Source organism: Sapajus apella, unplaced genomic scaffold, assembly GCF_009761245.1.
Source record: "Sapajus apella isolate SASKATOON/1434 unplaced genomic scaffold, GSC_monkey_1.0 scaffold16, whole genome shotgun sequence".
Taxonomy (NCBI): domain Eukaryota; kingdom Metazoa; phylum Chordata; class Mammalia; order Primates; family Cebidae; genus Sapajus; species Sapajus apella.
In genome coordinates, this window is record NW_022436956.1 from 6,221,340 (window position 1) to 6,240,430 (window position 19,091).

Below are 19,091 nucleotides of genomic sequence, written 5' to 3' on the forward strand. Positions count from 1 at the left end.
CTGTGATCATTCTTTCCTCCATGTTATTGTTGTTCAGGTTGATAATTCTGTCTTTTTATCTTTCATAATTAAACATTATTACATAGCTAAATTTGTTTGGATTTACAAACATTTCTTGAATTTCTTGCTCAATATTTCTACCTTACTTCTCAGTTTATTCTCTTAGAATCCCTTTGCTTCTAAAGTACATATTTTGGAAAATTTTTTTGGTGAGATTTTGTTGGTGGGAACTCTTCAGTTTTTGTTCATCAGAAAATGCTTTTTTTGGCTCTTATTTTTACATGATAGTTTAGGTATGAATAAAGTCTTGGTAAATCTCTTTTCTCAGAACTTAAAGATGTTCTTAAACTGTTCCATCTGTTACTGTTGGGATGTTAGGTGTTTTATAGTTACTTAGATAGTTCCTATTTCTGGAACTGTGTATTCCTTCCTGGGTTTTTAACTGTTACCATTTCTCTTTAGCCTGAAGAACTTGTTTTAGATTTTCTTGTTGGACAAGTCTGCTGGAGACAAATTCTTTTAGATTATTTTTATTTGTGAATGTTTTTATGTTGCTTAATTTCTGATGGTTATTTGCATGAATTATATTAATAGTATTGACAACATTTCTTTCAGCACTTAAAAGATGTTTTCTTTTTTGTCTTCTCCCCTCTCTTGTTTCTGGTGAGAAGTCAGATGTTATTTATACTTTTCCCCCCGTGAGTCATGTATATTTTTTCTTTATAGATTGAAAGTTTTTCTCTTTATCTTTCCTTTTCAAAATTATGATTCTTATATGCTTAGTACTGATTTATTCATTTAGTTTGGGGTTCACTGAGTTTCTTGATTTTGAAGTTGATGTTTTCATATATTTTGGAAAGTTCTCACCTGGTATCTCCCAAGATGTTCTACTCCATTCCCTCTTATCTCCTGGTATTTCAAATATATTTATGGTTATCTGTTTGACATTCTCTTAGATAACTGAACTGTATTGTTATTTTTGTTTGTTCTTTTTTTCTCTTAGTGTTTCAGTATGGATACTTTTTATTGACCTGTTTTCATGTTCACTGACCCTTTCATTTACTGTTGCCAGTTTGCTCTTAATATCTGATATAAAAATGTCATTTTTAGCGTATTCTATGGAGTTTTCTTTTTAGCTTCAATCTCTGCTGGATTTTTCATGTTTTCTTTTGATCGCTTTTAAGTACCACACATATGTGGAATCACGTATCTGTTATTTTGTGAGTGGTATATTTGACATTAGCACAATGTTCATCCCTGTTGTAGCATATATCAGGATTTTTTTTTTTTTGAGACGGAGTTTCACTCATGTTACCCAGGCTGGAGTGCAATGGCGCGATCTTGGCTCATCGCAACCTCCGCCTCCTGGTTCAGGCAATTCTCCTGCCTCAGCCTCCTGAGTAGCTGGGATTACAGGCACGCACCACCATGCCCAGCTAAATTTTTGTATTTTTAGTAGAGACGGGGTTTCACCATGTTGATCAGAATGGTCTCGATCTCTTGACCTCGTGATCCACCCACCTCGGCCTCCCAAAGTGCTGGGATTACAGGCTTGAGCCACCGCGCCCGGCCCAGGATTTTTTTCTTTTTAAAGGCTGAGGCAGAATAATAATTTCATTTTGCATGTTGGTGTACATGTGTAAATATATGCACCACATTTTGTTTATTCAGTCATCTGTTGATGGACATTGGGCTATTTCTACTTTTTAATTATGATGAATAATGCTTCTGTGAACACAGGTTTACAAATGCCTTTTTGAGACTCTGTTTTGCCATTTTGGGGTATATACTTACAAGTGGAATTGCTAGGTCATATAGTAATTCTCCTTTAGGTTTTTTGAGGACCACCATTCTGCTTTCCATAGTGGCTGTACTGATACCACCAACAATGCACATGGGTTTCAGTCACTCCAGTTTGAAACCAGCACTGGTTGTTTTCTGTTTTTGGATAGTAGATATCCTAATGTGTGTGAAGTGGTATCTCATTGTAGTTTAGATTTGCATTTCCCTAATGATTAGTGATTTTGAACATCTTTTTGTGTGCTTACTGTTCATTCATATATTTTCTTTGGAGAAATGTCTGTTCTCCCGTACTTTGGCCATTTTTAAATGGTTGGTTTGTTGTTGTTGTTGTTAAGTGATAGGAATTCCTTCATTTTGAACCAATGGATCTCATTGCAAGAACCTTTGAGATAGGTGTCTTGAAGACAGGATACCAATGGGTCTTGGTTCTTTATTCAGTTTGCCACTCTTTGTCTTTAAATTGGGGCATTTAGCCCATTTACATTCAGGGTTAGCAGTGATATGTGTGTGGATTTGATCCTGTCATCATGATGTTAGCTGGTTATTTTGCAGACTTATTTATGTGGTTTATTTATACTGTCACTGGTCTGCTTACTTCAGTGTGTTTTTGTAGCAGCTGGTAACAGTTTTTCCTTTCTATATTTAGTGCTTCCTTCAGGAGCTCTTGTAAGGCAGGTCTGGTGGTAATGTTCCCTCAGCATTTGTTTGTCTGAAAAGGATCTTATTTCTCCTTTGCTTATGAAGCATACTTTCACCAGATATGGAATTCTGGGTTGGAATTTCTTTAAGAATGTTGAATATTGGCTTTCAGTATCTTCTGATTTGCAGGGTTTGTGCTGAAGTTCTGCTCTTAGTCTGATGGGATTTCTTTGTAGGTGACCTGACCTTTCTTTCTGGCTGCCTTCCACATTTTTTCTTTCATTTTGACCTTGGAGAATCTGATGATTATATGTTGTGGGGTTGATCTTCTTATGAAGTATCTTACTTGAATTCTCTGCATTTCCTGAATTTGAATGTCGGCTTCTCTAGTTAGGTTGGGGAAGTTCTAATGGATGATATTCTGAAATACGTTTTCCAGTTTGGTTCCATTTTTTCCATCTCTTTCAGGAATACCAGGGTATTGTAGATTTGCTCTCTTTACACAATCCTGTATTCTTGGAGGTTTTATTTCTTTTCATTCTTTTTTCTTTATTCTTGTCTGCCTGTCTTATTTCAGAATGCTTGTCTTCAAGCTCTGAGATTCTTTCCTCCTCTTGGTATATTCTATTAATATTTGTGATCTTGTGATTACATTATTAAATTCTTATAGTGTGTTTTTCAGCTCTATCAAGTTGGTTACATTACTTTCTATACTGGCTGTTTGGTCTGTCAGCTCCTGCATTGTTTTATCATGCTTTTTAGCTTCTTTGGATTGGGTTTTAGTATACTCCTGTAGCCCAGTGATCTTAATTTCTATCCATATTCTGAATTATTCTGTCATGTCAGCTATTTCAGGCCACTTCAAGACCCTTACTGGAGAGGTGATACATTCATTTGGAGACAAGAAGGCACTCTGGCTTTTTGAGTTTTCAGTGTTCTTATGCTGATTCTTTAGTATCTTTGTGGGCTTGTCTACGCTCAGTCTTTTAGGTTGCTAGCCCTTGTATGCTTTTTTCCCCTTTATCCTATGTGATAACCTTTCAGGTTTGATTGTGTTATAAAGGGTATTCAGCTGACTGGTTTCATTTCTGGAGGTTTATTTGGGGGCCAGTGCTCTGCTCCCAACTCTTGGACTATGCATTCTAACTCTGGGGGACCTTTGGGTTCATACTTTGTTTTCTGTCTCCTTGAGGTTAGGAATCCACTATGTCGGTGGGAACCAAAGTACTGCTGGACTGCCGGTCACTCCACTCCAATTGGTGGTGGTTACAGTCAAAGCCTTTCGTAGTTCGGTGATGCTGCAGCAGAGTGCTAGTGGGTGCCAGAGTGCTTGCTTCCCTGTGGGCGTTCACCACAGTGGCAGAGGCAATGCAGCTGGGGCATGGGTGGGGGCCCCTTGCTGGTTACTGTGCACACAGTTATGCTGAAGGTGGTGTTGCCTCGGTGGCCGGGAGCTGGTGGGCGCAGGTTTGGGTGCCTTTTCTGTCCTCCACAAGCAGAAGTGGTCACTCAGGGTGGGTGAGGATTCGCTTTTCTCTGTGCTGTGTTAGCACAAGGGCAGGGTACAGGCAGGATTGGGACTGCCTGGTTCTTTGCCTACCAAGGCTCCATCTACAGTGGCAGTCGGCGGGTGGAGGTAGGATGGATTGCAGTCCTGTGCACTGGTGGAGAAAGGAAAGCAAAACCTGCCCGCAGTGACATGTGCCAGCAAAGTGATAATGGGGAGTTGTCATGGCCTCAGGGGAAGCTGCCAAATGGGGAGGGAATATGGGCTGATGCCTGGTCATAGGTGCCATCCTACTGCAGCTCTCCACAGGTCAAACATGGTCCACCAGTGCAGAAGCTATGATGCAGCCCCCAGGGCATGTGAGGCTGCCCTGCAAGCAGGGTCTTCAGGAGAGGCCAGCACACCAAGGGGTGGTCAGATTGGACCAGCCCCATCTGATGGGCAAGACCGTCTTGCAGAGATGAGGTCCAGCAGTTCCCTTGAACTAAAGTCGCCTATGGTTGCAAGTTGAGCCTAGGAGCATGGCCATTCCTAAATGTGCTCTACTACAGATGCTCCTGCATCAAACCCTCTGGGCTCCATATCAGCTGGCTTGCTGTCCCTACCACTTCTTTAAGAAGTTCTCCCTGCCAATTCAAGTGTCCATGGTGGTTGAGGGGGTCTCTTCCTGCCGAGGTTTCAGAGGCTTGTGGTGAGAGCAGGTTGCTCCTTGCCAGTTCAACTCGCCTGTTCCCCTGGAGCCATTGGGCTTCAGGAACAAGTCCTGGTGTGGTGCACAGTAGTCCCATGAAGAATTCTCGGCTTTCCCCCCACTTCAGCCCAGCTTCTGTGTCTTCTGTCTACATATTCTTGGTGCCCTCCCTCAGAAGATCTGTTAGAAGCACAGCAGTCATTTCGGTCTCAGTGGGAGTTGTTCTACCTGGCTGCATCTAGTCAACCATCTTGCTCTCCCCCACCACTTATAATCGTTATATCTTCTTTGTTTATTGTACCTTTTATTAAAATACAATTTTCCTTTTTGTCTCTGAACTTTTTGGTTTAATGTCTGTTTTATTTATTTTTTGTGTAGTCACCTCCACTCTCTTTTGGTTTCAATTTGCATGGAATATCTTTTTCCATCCTTCCACTTTCAATCTATTTGTGGGTTTGGGTCTTAAGTGTATCTCCTGTAGACACCATAAATAGTAATGCATCACTTAACAACAGGATTATTTTCTGAAGGATACATTATTAGATGACTTGGTAGTTGTGAATATCTTTAAAATGTACTTAGAGTAGGTATAGTCTACTACACATCCAACCTATCTGGTGTAGCCTATTGCTTCTAGGCTACAAACCTGTTCATTATGTTACTCTACTGAATACTGTAGGCAGTTGTAATATAATGGTAAGCATTTGTGTAGTTAAACATATCTAAACTTGGAAAAAGTACAGTAAGAATGTGGTTTTATAATCTTGTGGACCCACCGTCATAGATGAAGTTTCTCATTGACCAAAATGTTGTTATGGTGGCACATCACCATAATTGAATCATGTTTCTTTGTTATTCTGGCAATCTCTGTCTTTGATTGTATAGTTTATTTTCACATTGAAAGTAATTATTGATAAAGAGGGACTTCTCTCATTTTTTTGTATGTTTTCTGTATACTGTATAGCTTTTTTGTGTTCCTAATTTCCTGCATTAATGCTTTTTAAATGTATTTAGTTGATTTTTTCTTGTGAAATGTTTAAATTTCTTTCTTATTTTCTTTTGTTAACATTCTATAACTATTTTTTGTGGTTGCCATGAGTATTACATTTAACATTCTAAAGTTATAACATTCAAATTTGAATTTATGCCAGTTTAAATTTGTTAACATAGAAAAACTGCTCCTGTAATAGCTCCATGATCTCCTCTTTTGGTTGTTGTTAGCACAAAATTACATCTTTATACATTCTCCTGTTCTAAAACATAAATAAATAATTCTTTTAAATGTATTAGCCTTTGAAATGATATAGGAAAGAATGTGGAATTACAAACTAAAGTTAAAATAATGGTAGCCTTTAGACTAATAATTTTCTTTTAAGTATTAGTCTCTTAAATCATTCAGATAACAAAAAATGGAGTCACATATCATTGTATAGTAATAAATGCTTTTATAATTGCCCATGTATTTTCCTTATTGAGTTCTTCTTCATATGGCTTTGAGTTAGGAGTGTGTATATGTGTATATGTGTTTTAATTTATTTTACCCTGCAGGACTCCCTTGAGAATTTCTGTGTGGCAGATCTAGTGGTAACTAACTCCCTCAGCTTTTCTTTTTTTTTTTGAGACGGAGTTTCACTCATGTTACCCAGGCTGGAGTGCAATGGCGCGATCTCGGCTCACCGCAACCTCCGCCTCCTGGTTCAGGCAATTCTCCTGCCTCAGCCTCCTGAGTAGCTGGGATTACAGGCACGCACCACCATGCCCAGCTAATTTTTAGTAGAGATGGGGTTTCACCATGTTGACCAGGATGGTCTCGATCTCTTGACCTTGTGATCCACCCGCCTCGGCCTCCCAAAGTGCTGGGATTGCAGGCTTGAGCCACTGCGCCCGGCCTAGCTTTTCTTTATCTGGGGACATCTGAAGTTGGGATTTTTTAAAATCTGGGACCATCTCCCTTACTTTTTAAAAACAGTTTTGCTGGTTATAGGATTATTGGTTGACAGTTCTTTTAGCACTTGGAGTATGTTGACCTGTTGCTTTTTGACTTTTAAAGTTTCTGATGAGAAATCTCCTAATCTTATTGATGATCCCTTATAGGTGTTGAGTCACTTCTCTCTTGATTCTTTCAAGATTGCCTCCTTGTTTTTGTATTTTGAACATTTGGTTATCAGGTGTCTTAGTGTGGTTCTCTGAGTTTATCTTACTTAGAATCCATTGAGCTTCTTGGATGTTTACGTTCATGTCTTTTATCAGATTTGGAAAGTTTTGGGCCATTATCTTTTCAAATAATCTCTTTGCCCCCTTTTCTCTCTTTTCTTATTCTGGGACTCCTATGTATGTATTTTGGCTTGCTTGAGGGTGTCCTATGGGTCCCTTAGGCTCTGATTACTTATTTTCAATCATTTTTTCTTTCTGTTACTCAGATTCAATCATTTCTATTGTCTTATCTTTAAGTTAACTAATTCTTTCTTAAACCCACTCAAATCTGCCTTTGAATCCCTCTAGTGAATTTTTCATTTCAGTTATACCTTTCAGCTACAAAATTTGTTTCTGGTTTCTAGGCTTTTTGTCTCTTTATTGATATTTCTATTTTATTTATATGATGTTTTCTTGACTTTTCCACAACTTTCTTTAGGTCTTTGAACATCTTAAAGATAGTTGTCTGTCTAGTAAATCTACTATCAGTTCTTTTTCAGAATCAGTTTTTTTATTTCTATTTTTATGTAAAAAATTTGTAGAGATGGGGTTCTGTCTATGTTGCCCAAGCTTGTCTTGAACTCCTGGCCTCAAGCTATCCTCCTACCTCAGCTTCCCAAAGCATTACGTTACAGGTGTGAGCCACCGTGACTCATTTTGATTTATTTTTTTCTTCTAAAGGTTCATACTTTCCTGTTTCTTTATATGCTTTGTGATTTTTTTTGTTTTTGAAAAATGGACATTTGAATCTAATAATGTGGTAACTCTGAAAACCAGATTCTCCTCCTTCCCCAGGGATTGCTGTTTTTGTTTATCGTTTTTGTTTTTTTGATTGTCGTAGTCTGTCTCTGTGCCAAAGATCAGCCTGAGATGGAACTTAATGTCTTCTTAGGTCTTTTCTAAGCGTGTACCTTTCACTGAGCATGTATGGTCACGTTCTAATTTTCTCTATATGTGCAGTTGCTTTTGAATGTCCTAGTCTATTACATTCTCCCAAAGGAGGAAAAGAGAAAAATCAAGGGGACTGGGAAGGAAAAGGGCCACGGCCGTTAATGTCTGCTGGAAGTCACTTTAGCTAGAGGAGCATAGGCCTGCAAATGGTGGAGCTAGGTGTAATGGACACATCCCTATTTGTCTGCACCTCTGTGATCCAAAGCAGTGATCCTCAGTCACAGGATAGATGTCTGAAATTTGGAGGCAGTTCTTTTTGCCTACCTTGGCTCTTGTAAGTTATGTGTATGCTGCTCCAGGAGTATGTGCACAGCTAGCTGCCTGCTATTGAGTGGCGGGGGGGCGGGGGCGGGAAGTAGGGAGCTGTTATTGTATTAAGTGCTGATGTTGACCAATGTGAACTACAGCTTCCCATTCAAGCCTTCCCTTGGAAGTTGCAGGCCTTCAGTAGATACCAGAGTTGTCAAAATCATTACACACTGGACAGATTTTGCCAGTGCAGTTATTGTCTAGGTGGAAAGATTGATTCCTGGTGCTTCTGAGTCTGCCATTTCCCAGAATCTTCTCTTTCTTATGTGCTTTTGGATATTGTTTGCCTATTGAGTGGTATTTTAGAATCTCTATTATATTTAATTTACATTCTCTTTCTTATTATTTTTATATCTGAACCATTTCTGTGTCTGCTTTTACCCTTGCCTCTCATAACCATGTGTCACATTTTCTTGCTTATCTATGTGTTTTATAATCTTTTCATGTGAACTACATAAAAGACAGCTGAGACTCAAGTCAGTAAACTTACCTACAGGAAAGTGCCTGTCTCTTCTTTCAGTCTGTTGGAGTGAGGTGCTGCATGAGGCTGATCTGCGTTTGTTATAGATCTGGTTTTTTGCAACAACTTTGCTTCGATTGAGTTTATCACTACTTTAAATATTTTGAGGTTAAGGTTCGAGATATCTTTCACAAGGAAAATTGAAGAGTGATGAGATGCTGAAGATGTCTTTGTGCTTTGCTGTGAAGCCCCAAATCTTCTGAACTGAAGGAGGACGTGTTCTTCTCTGCCTGAGGGCTTTCAGAGCGATATCTCCCAGTTCTCCTTTCCTCTCTGTTTCACTGCCCTGCTCCCAGTCTTGGGAGGTTAGCTCCCTTGTGTTCGGAGGAGGCTTCCCATACTTCACAGGTTCATTCTGTCAGTTCTTTTTCTCTTCTCCAGCCTTGGCTTACTCACTCGATTCCCCTGGTGAGTACCTATGGGAATCAGTTGATGGGTGAATGTCAAGTGTTTGCTACATGGAGCTCCTTTTAATTTCATGTATCACTTTAGTTTATATGCAGTCACTCAAGGTTTGGCTGGTTTCTCCTTACCCTGTCTAACATAGATTCTTTTTTCCCTTGTGTCTCTGCTAGGCATCTAAACACATCTTTGAGTCTTTTCTGTCTCATGAAAGTGTTGTCACTTTCAGAAAACTAGTTCATGTAGGTTTCTTTTCACCCTTAATTATTTGATTTCTTTTTTAAACTATACTTTTGCCGTTCATCTGGCTTTTTGGGGCTAATGTGAGAATGATTGTTATCTTGTGAACAACTTCTACTTAATATCTGAAGTTTAAAAAAATACTTTGTGGGCTGGGCGTGGTGGTGGCTCAGGCCTGTAATCCCAGCACTTTGGGAGTCCGAGATGGGTGGATCACGAGAGTCTGAGGCCAGCTTGACCAACATGGTGAAACCCCATCTCTACTAAAAATACAAAAATTAGCTGGGCGTGGTGGCACATGCCTGTAATCCCAGCTACTCAGGAAGCTGAGGCAGAAGAATTGCCTGAACTGGGAGGTGGAGGTTGCAGTGAGCCAAGATCGTGCCACTGCACTCCCGCCTGGTCAATAGAGTGAGACCTCGTCTCAAAAAAACAAAAAGCAAAAAACTTTGTGATACTGTTTTCCTCAATAAAGAATACAGCTTCATCAACCTTGTATTTCATATAATATTAATTATAATGGTATATTACATTTATTAAGTATTAGTTACCTGGGTGAACACTGTCCATGAATCATCTCATTTAATACCACAAACTTGAGAATACATAATATTATATTATCTTGATTTTCTAGTTGAGAGCCTAAGCAGGTAGGTCAATATGACATAGCCAGTTATAAACACTTTTGAACTCAGGATTGTCTATCTCTGGGATCGCATTTGCAAATTCACATCCAAAAATGGGGCAGGTATATAACATAAGTAAGTAAAACAAGTGGGGTATAAGAAAAATAACAAAGCAGGTAGCACGATGAATGACAATTAATACTCAGCCTAGATACTGGCAAAAAACTACAGGGTAGGTAGTTCTGTGACAAACTTTTTTGGAGAATATATACCTCATTTAAAGACAATGGTCATTTCTCAGCTGTAGCTAATTGTAAGTCCAATCTTCCCAATTTTCTGATTTTTTTCAGTAGAAGCCAGAAATCTATGTTTTTCACACGAAACCTCTTAGCTTCTACATGTTGGTAGCTGGTTTAAATAAAAATAAAATGCAGTGTGCAGACCTACAGGCGAATTTTTTTTAATTTTTAAATTTCAAATCTTTGTGGATACAGAGGGAGTTTATATATTTGTAGGGTACACGAGATGTTTTCATACAGGCATGCAATGTGTAGTAATAGCATCATGGAAAATGGGATGTCCATCCTTAGAGCATTTATCCTTTGTGTTACAGACAATCCAATTACACTATTTTAGTAATTTTAAGCTGTACAATTATTACTGACTGTAGACACCTTGTTGTGCTATCAAATACTAGGCCTTCTTCATTCTTTCTATTTTTTCTTTGTACCTATTAACCATTTCCACCTCCTCCCCACTCCATTACATAGTGATTCTGAAATTAAACATGTCCATAGGCCCAACCTGTTACCTGGGCAGCCAGTTATTAATCTATGTAATAAGGTCTGAGCTCTTTTAAACTGTTAAATCATGCTATCTCTCAGTGCTTAGTTTCATGTATGTACTAAATAGATTAAGGAAATGAAGACCCTTAGATGTAAGCTATACAAACAATTCCTAGATACATATTTTATCTGAAACCCCAAGTTCTTCATCTGCCCTAAGCAATAAATTTCTTGTATAAGATATGTCTCACATTAAGCTGATGCTCACCTGGAGTTGATGCTTCAGGTATTATGAATGCTTAGTTTATTATTCACTAATGATAACTTTCCCTCTCTTCTCCCTTTTTTCTGTGATGTAGCTTTCACTTTCAGAAGAACAGAATGAAGTAATGAAAAATGGCTGTGAATCTAAAGAGCTGGTCTACCTCGTGCAGATTGCTTGTCAGGTGATTTTGTGAATGTATTCTCCATTTCATATGAAGTTAAGAATTAGGTTAAGTGATGGTTAAATTTCTTTCTATAATGTGATTTGCCTAAAGGATTATAACCCACAGAAAAATACTTATATAATACTGAAATGAGATTGTGCAATAATGACTGTTGTAAGAAAATAAATGGTATTCTTTTAAAACAAAAATAAATGTATTCATACAATACCACATGGAATGCAGAGTTGAACATTGAAACTTGCATGTCTCCTTTTTGCACTTTTAGAAAGTTCCTAAGGGTTTTGACACTTATAAGTATATAACAATGACTGTGATAATCAAAATGCTTTGTTTTATTCTTTCTCACCACCACGTTGACATTTCTACAGGTTCTCAGAGTTAAAGCAATCTATTTAGTAGGATTTGTTTTATAGATATTTAATCTATACCCTTAAGTGAAAATACTGTTATTCAGACTAAAGGAAAGATATTTATTGATTATTAGACTAAATGGGTTAGCTATTGATCACATGTTATAACAAAAGAGTAGATTATGTTGTCTCTGCTTCAGAAGCATAGTTTTTCTAACCAATACGTTGTTTCCCTTTGGTGTAACAATAGGCTATATGCATGTTTTTTGTAGCTTGTTATTTCTTGACTTTTAATATTAGAACTTTTTTGAAGGTAAAGACCATGATTTGCTGTTAATAAGACTTAAAATATGTCATGTGTAGCATTGATTATTTCCTCCATCATGTGAGCACTTAGTATAGTTCTTTTATTCACTTATTCTGCATTCTTTGAGCTTTTTGCCTATTGGTGAATTAGTCATTGTAAAGAAAGTGTTTAGGAGAAAGACTTTCTTCTATACAAAATTTTCAGTTTTCTTTGGTAGAGAGTAAGATATGAGCATTTATATTTTTTCTCAAAAAGTATTACTCATGTACCTGAAGTTGAATGATCTGAAAGTCCAATGCTTTTATCATTTGTGATATAGTGAAGTTTTTAGTTCTGGTCACCTTAAGGAAAACCTTTCAGAATTAAGTGCGTTTACTTTTAGGTGTCAGAGTATAGGATTGGATACCAAGTTTTAGCTTGTATATAAGTAAGATGGCCAATTTCACATATTGTTTATATATGTTTTATTGTGTGTCACCTCAGTTTCTTAAAGGATGTAGGGAAGCTCTTAATCACTGAGTTTCATGTCATATTTCGTAAAATGCTTCCATTTGGTGAGTTAATTTTTAAGTGAAAATATTGAGTACATTTATGATAAGTTATTACTAATAGATGAAAGCCATATCTTTTTATCTAGAGTACATCGTTGGTATGTCAGGAATGAATTTATTAATCCTTCTACAACCTAACACATTTTAGCATCTCTTCTTCTCACCATTAATTTCCATATGCTTCGAGAATGCAAATGTTCTTATTCTCATGAACAAAACAAAACATCAGAAATATCTGTGCTGTTTTTTTAAAATGACCTTCAGAAGGCCAGCATGGTATTTTGGTATCAAATATTAGAATGTGTACCAAATATTAAAATGTGTATATCCATGTACAATATTAGTGACCTAGATAAATAGGTAGTTTCCTGGTGTAAATATCTTGTCAAACTGCTTAAAAAATTTCATACTACTTGGTATACCATTTATTATTATTAAAGTAGTATTTTAGTGCATTGCAATAATACATTTGCACCTGTTCTTTGCCTTATTGTATGTAATCATTGATACATTCCCATAGCTTACCTTTGTATTCTTGCCATATTGTGTTAGCCGTGAACCATATTAAACTAGAATCATACTTTTCTAAAACTGAGAGAGAAAAAGACACAAAATTAGACCCTCTAATTTTGCAAATGAGGCAACTGATGTACAAATTACTGAAGTGGCTGTCCTAAGCTGTGTTGAATGTTAGCAGCAGGGACTCTGAGGATTTCAGTTTCTTGACTGCCACCTTTTTCTGTTTCTCCTTGGAATATTTAGTCTATAAAAAATTTGAGAAATTGCTTAATCTTCAGATAAGATCACCATTAAACACTGATGTAATCTATTTCAGAAGCTACTTACTTATAAATTGTATATCTCTGTCAGTTTCTACTTTTTAATAATATACACTTGACATTCTTTTCATTTAACCAAAATTCTTGGTCCTTCATCTTACTCCTTTCTTCCCTTGTTCTGTTAGCTTAAAAAAGTGACAAACTGAATGGCTGTAATCCATTTTTCTTTCTGTAAGTTAAGTGGTACTGATTTCTTTCAGTCTTATCTTGGAAACTTTGAAATGTGTCTATGCCTGCCCTTAAAAGTTTTTATTTCTTTCAAAATCGTGAGCCCAGAAATGTAACTGTCTTCCAGTTTACATTTGGAGCCTTCAAATCTAGGGCCCCTAAGGGAGCACTCAGGCCAACTGGGGAATGTAATCTTAATGATAGCAAAAATATTTAAACAGCAAATACAGCATGGACCCAAAGCAGTGGAATAGATACTCGTCATACAGATCTCATTTACCCATATTGGTGTGTCTTAGCTGAATATTAACCCTGGATGAAATGCTCCCTAAGATGTCTTGAAGAATAGGTTTGTAATGCTATGACTGAGCCCGCAACTCCCTCCCTTTTATAATAATTAATTAGAATTATATGTTCTGCTGCAGATATCCCCTCTCTTATCTTTTTATTCTGTACTCTGAGTAAACAAACAAAAGTATCTGTTGGGAGAACAAACAGATCAGCTACTGTGGGTGAGGAACGTTCTCAAGAAAGTTAATGTATTTAGTTTGAAATTAATGGAAATTAATAAAAGTTCTAGTAATCTCAGGAATATGTCACAATAGATATAAAATTTACTAATTTTAAAAGGCCAAAATTAGATAAATCCTGACACTAATTATATTCAGTTCCACTACACAGAATAAAACATTTATGAGTTTAACATCAATGTTACCGAGTCCTAAAAGTATTCTATCTTCTATTGCTTTATTCTTTAGCAAATAAGCATCAGCTTTTAAATGGTCATTTTAAAATGACAAATTTAATCCCAGCTGTAGTGGGAATTTATTCTTCATGTGCTGGAATAAAAATCCTGTTTTGATCTTTTCCTTCTGTAAGTATAGTTTTGTTGGTATAAGAAAACTTATTGCTTAATAAAATACTTAGGATTTTAATGCTTCACTGTCAACTTTGTTGTAGTTGACATTAACAGTTCCTATGCAAATTAGAGTGTATTAACTGCCTTTGTATTTTAATCATAATTCATCAACATTTAATAGTTTGGCTCTTCTGAAGATCATGTATTTTATAAATATATACAATAACCTGAAGGCTCTTATGGTGGGTAGGGTAATCACTTGGTTTTGGGGGAATCCTTCCTTGCCTCAGAGTATCTCCTTTATTCTAATGTTCTCATGCTTGAAATTCCATCATCAAAAATACATTCCTTGGTATTAAATAACTCCTTTTCCATTCAGAGCTTCGAAAATGCTGTTAACTACAGGAGTGGGGGCACATATTAACATTTACAGAACATATGTGTATGAACAAAATATATAGGCAGATTTCCAGGATTTTTGTTTAAACCTCGTAATGCTTCTGTGAAAGTTAGATGTCATTATTCCCATTTCATAGATGAGTAAACTGCTGTTCATTGATGTTGAATAACTTGCGTACATTTCTGTATTTAGGATAGGGCCAGGCTGAGATTTAAATCTCTTTCTCTCTGTCTCCTTTTTCATTGAATTTCATCCATGTAAAAAGATACTTGATAACATCCATTGTTTTTCACATAATAGACTGACAAAGGGACTTCCAACAACATGAGCAAAGACAGTTCTTAGAAAGAACAGCAGATATTTCTAAAATTTGTCCATTTCTTTCCATTTTTATTGTTACCAAGCTAGCTCAAGCATGATCTCTTGTTTGGGCTGTTTGCGTCCTATAATCTGTTATAACCTTATAAACTGCCAGAATGGTAGAAAGTGTAAATCAAATCTTGTTATTATCATGGTTAAATCTCTTGAATAGATTCCCACTGCATGTAGAGCTAAACCCAAACTACTTACCAAGGTCTATGAGGGTCCTACACAATCTGGATATCCCTACCTCTTCTGTCTACATCATGTCAGGACAATCTCTCCTCACTCCCATGCTCTGGTCACACCAGCTTTCAGGCAGTTTGTAAAAGGACTTAAGTTCTTTCCTGTAACAAGGCTTTGAACTTTGATCATCCCATGACTCTGCTCATGCTGTGATCTTGCCACATCTGGAAGCTCTCCGTCTTTAGGACTCCATTTACATAACACCTCCTTAGAAAGGCAGTGTCTGACCCTAGGTGAAGTAGATCCTTCCTTATTTCTTCATAGTCTGAAACTATAATTTTCTTTATGTATTTGTTTACTTTAAAAAGTATTTGTTTTCCTCACTAGAAACAAATTCTAAGAAGTCAGATTTATTATCATTTCTGTATTGCATTTTTAGTGCTTACTACAGTGCTCAGCACTATGTGAGTAGTCAGTAAATAGCTAGTGAATAAATGAGTGAAAGAAGAACAAATTCTTGCCATAGAAATCTGATCCTACATACACTGGGAAATTTTTTTCTCATTTGCTTCCTCAGCCTTACCAAGAATTGTTGATTTTTGTCATCTTGGCTAGTAGTAATTGGTAGTGACACTTTTTTTTTCTTTTTTTTGGAAGATTTTTGTCATCTTGGATAGTAGTAATTGGTAGTGACACTTTTTTTTTTTTTTTCTTTTTTTTGGAAACAGGGTCTCTCTCTGTCACCCAGGCTGGGGTACAGTGGCATGATCACAGTTCACTACAGCCTCGACCTCCCAGGCTTAAGTGATCCTCCTGCCTCACCCAGCTAATTTTGTAATTTTTGTAGAGATGGCGTTTTGCCGTGTTGCCCAGACTAGTCACAAACCAGCTCAAGCGATCCACCCACCTCTGCCTCCCAAAGTGCTGGAATTACAGGCATGAGCCACTATGCCCAGCAGGTAGCAATAATTACTAAGATTAAAAACTAACAACAAACTAAAATTTAGGCAGGAGTATATAAGGAAGATATTTTGATTTATTCCTTTACAAAGTTATTGAACTTTAAAATACTGATTTGGAATTAAATACTGATTTGGAATTCGCTGATGGCTCTCTATTTTGTTCCATTGATTAATTATTTATCTACTCTTTTGCCAACACTATGCTGTCTTGATTAGTATGACTTTATTATAAATCTTGAAGTCTAGTAGTGTCAGCTTTCCAACTTTGTTTGATATCCTTGATCAACCAAATTCCAAACAGACTGAATATATACACACACACACACACACACACACACACACACACACACATTTTGTTATAAATTAAACACACACACACACACACACACACACACACACACACACACACATATATAACATTTTTTTTTTGAAACAGAGCCTCACTCTGTCACCAGGCTAGAGTGCAGTGGCACGATGTAGACTCGCTGCAGCCTCCGACTCCCTGGTTCAAGCGATTCTCCTGCCTCAGCCTCCTGAGTAGCTGAGATTGTAGGCACACGCCACCATGCCCAGCTAATTTTTATATTTTTAGTGGAGATGGGGTTTCACCATATTGGCCAGGATGGTCTCAATCTTGTGACCTCATCATCTACCCTCCTCAGCCTTCTGCCCGCCTCAGCCTCCTAAAGTGCTGGGATATAGGAATGAGCCACTGCACTCAGCCAATCAAGGCTATATTTTTACATATGAAAGTACTTTACATTTAAAGTTCTTGTTTTATGTTTGCTGAAAATATGAGGTATTGACTAATTTTATAATTTTACACAGTGAATTTAATATATTTTTAGATGATTTACAAATTACATGTTAGAGTTTTAATTTTATAAATGAAAATGTATATAAAAGATAAGACTTTTTGCTGACCTAAGAATATTTTTAAGAAGTTAAAAGAAATCACTTCATGAATATATGAGGAACTATCTTTTGAAATCTAATTCCCAGCTTACCCTGTTGAAAAAAAGCTCTGAAGGCATTTGCGTGGTTGGTAGTTGACACTTATTTTTTTGAGTAACATGCTTAGATGGAAGATAAGATTATTATTTTTTAAATTAATAACTTTTTATTTTTCAGGCAAGTTTCATGTTCACAGCAAAATTGAACAGAAAATATAGAGAGTTCCCATATACTCCATGTTCTGACACATATGTGACATTCCCCATTGTTGGCATCCCACACCACAGTGGTACATTTGTTATAACTGGTGAATGTACATTGATACATCATTATCACCCAAAGTTCATAGCTTACGTAGGGTTTACTCTTGGAAGCGTATATTCTATAAGTTTAGAAAAGGGTATAATGATATATATCACCAGTATAGTATCATACAGAATAGTATTATAAAAATTCTCTGTGCTCCTCCTATTCATCCTTCCCTTTTCCCTAACCCCTGGCGAGCACCGATCTTTTTACTGTCTCCATAGTTTTGCCTTTTCTATATGTCACAGAGTAACGTAGTATATAGCCATTTAGATTGGCTTCTTTCAGTTAGTAACATGCATTTAAGTTTCCTACATGTCTTTTTATGGCTTGAGAGTTCATTTCACTTTCTCACTGAAAAATATTCGTTGTCTGGATATACCACATTTTATATATCCATTCATCTACCGAAAGTTGCTTCCAGGTTTTGGCAGTTATGAATAAAGTTGCTGTAAACGTTTGCACGCAGGTTTCTGTGTGGACATAGTTTTCAGTTCATTTGGGTAAGTACCAAGGAGCATGATTGCTGGATTGCATGGGAAAAGTGTTTTTCATTTTGTAAGAATTTGCCAAACTGCTGATTCACATTCCCAGCAGCAATGGATGAGAATTCCTGTTGCTCTATATCCTTGTCAGCATTTGTTGTCAGTGATTTTGGATTTTGGCCATTCTAATATGTTATATAGTAGTATTTCATTGTTTTAATTGGGAATTCCCTAATGACATGATGTTAAGCATTTTTATATGCTATTTACCATCTGTATATCTATCCTTTTTGGTGAGATGTCTATTCAAATCATTTGCCTGTTTTTTCTAACTAGGTTGTTCATTTTCTTACTGTTGAGTTTTATGAATACTTTATATATTTTGGTTTACAGTGCTTTATCAGTGTGTCTTTTGCAACTATTTTCTGTCAATTTATGGCTTATGTTCTCATTCTCTTGACATTGCCTTTTGCAGAGCAGAAGTTTTAAATTTTAGTGAAGTCCATCTTATTAATTATCTTTTTCATGGATCATGCCTTTTGTGTTTTTTAAGAAATATCATTGCCGTAACCAAGGTCACCTAGATTTTCTCCTGTATTATCGGAGTTTTATAGTTTTGTATTTTACATTCAGCCTGTGATCCATTTTGAGTTAATTCTTATAAAACGTGTAAGATCTGTGTCTAGAATCATTTGTTTTTGCATGTGGATGTCCAGTTGTTCCAACACCCTCTAAAAAGTGTGTTATCATGTGTCCTTTGTGATTACCTCGTCAAATGTCACTTGACTTTATTTATGTGGCTCTGTTTCTGGGCTCTCTATTTTGTTCCATTGATCAATTTGTCTGTTCTTTTGCCAACACCATGCTGTCTTGATTAGTATAGCTTTATTATAAATCTTGAAGTCTGGTAGTGTCAGCCTTCCAACTTTGTTTTTCTTTTCTTTCAGTGTTGTCTTGGTTTTTCTGGGTCTTTTGCTTCTCCATAATCCTTTAGAATCAGCTTATCAGTATCAACAAAATAACTTGCTGGGCTTTTTATTGGGATTCTATTGAACCTGGAAATCAGATTGGGAAGAACTGGCATCTTGACAATATTACTTTCCGATTCATGAACATGAAACATTTCTCCATTTATTTAGGTCTTTGACATCTTTCACCAGAGTTTATAGTTTTTCTTATATAGCTATTATGTGTATTTTGTTAGATATATAGCTGTCTTTGTATTTTGTTTTTTGGGTGTTACTATAAA

The 19,091-nt window shown here is 36.7% G+C and overlaps 1 protein-coding gene across 6 annotated transcripts in view; it reads left to right on the forward strand.

The window, feature by feature from the left end:
• The window catches only part of ARHGAP32 (Rho GTPase activating protein 32), a 312,493-nt gene that overhangs the window by 163,517 nt on the left and 129,885 nt on the right, over positions 1 to 19,091 (forward strand). For all 6 annotated transcript variants that reach the window (XM_032285000.1, XM_032284999.1, XM_032285001.1 and 3 more), the window contains one exon: positions 11,026 to 11,112. In XM_032285000.1, coding sequence (XP_032140891.1) covers positions 11,026 to 11,112 — 87 coding nt within the window. The remainder of the gene's footprint in view (positions 1 to 11,025; positions 11,113 to 19,091) is intronic.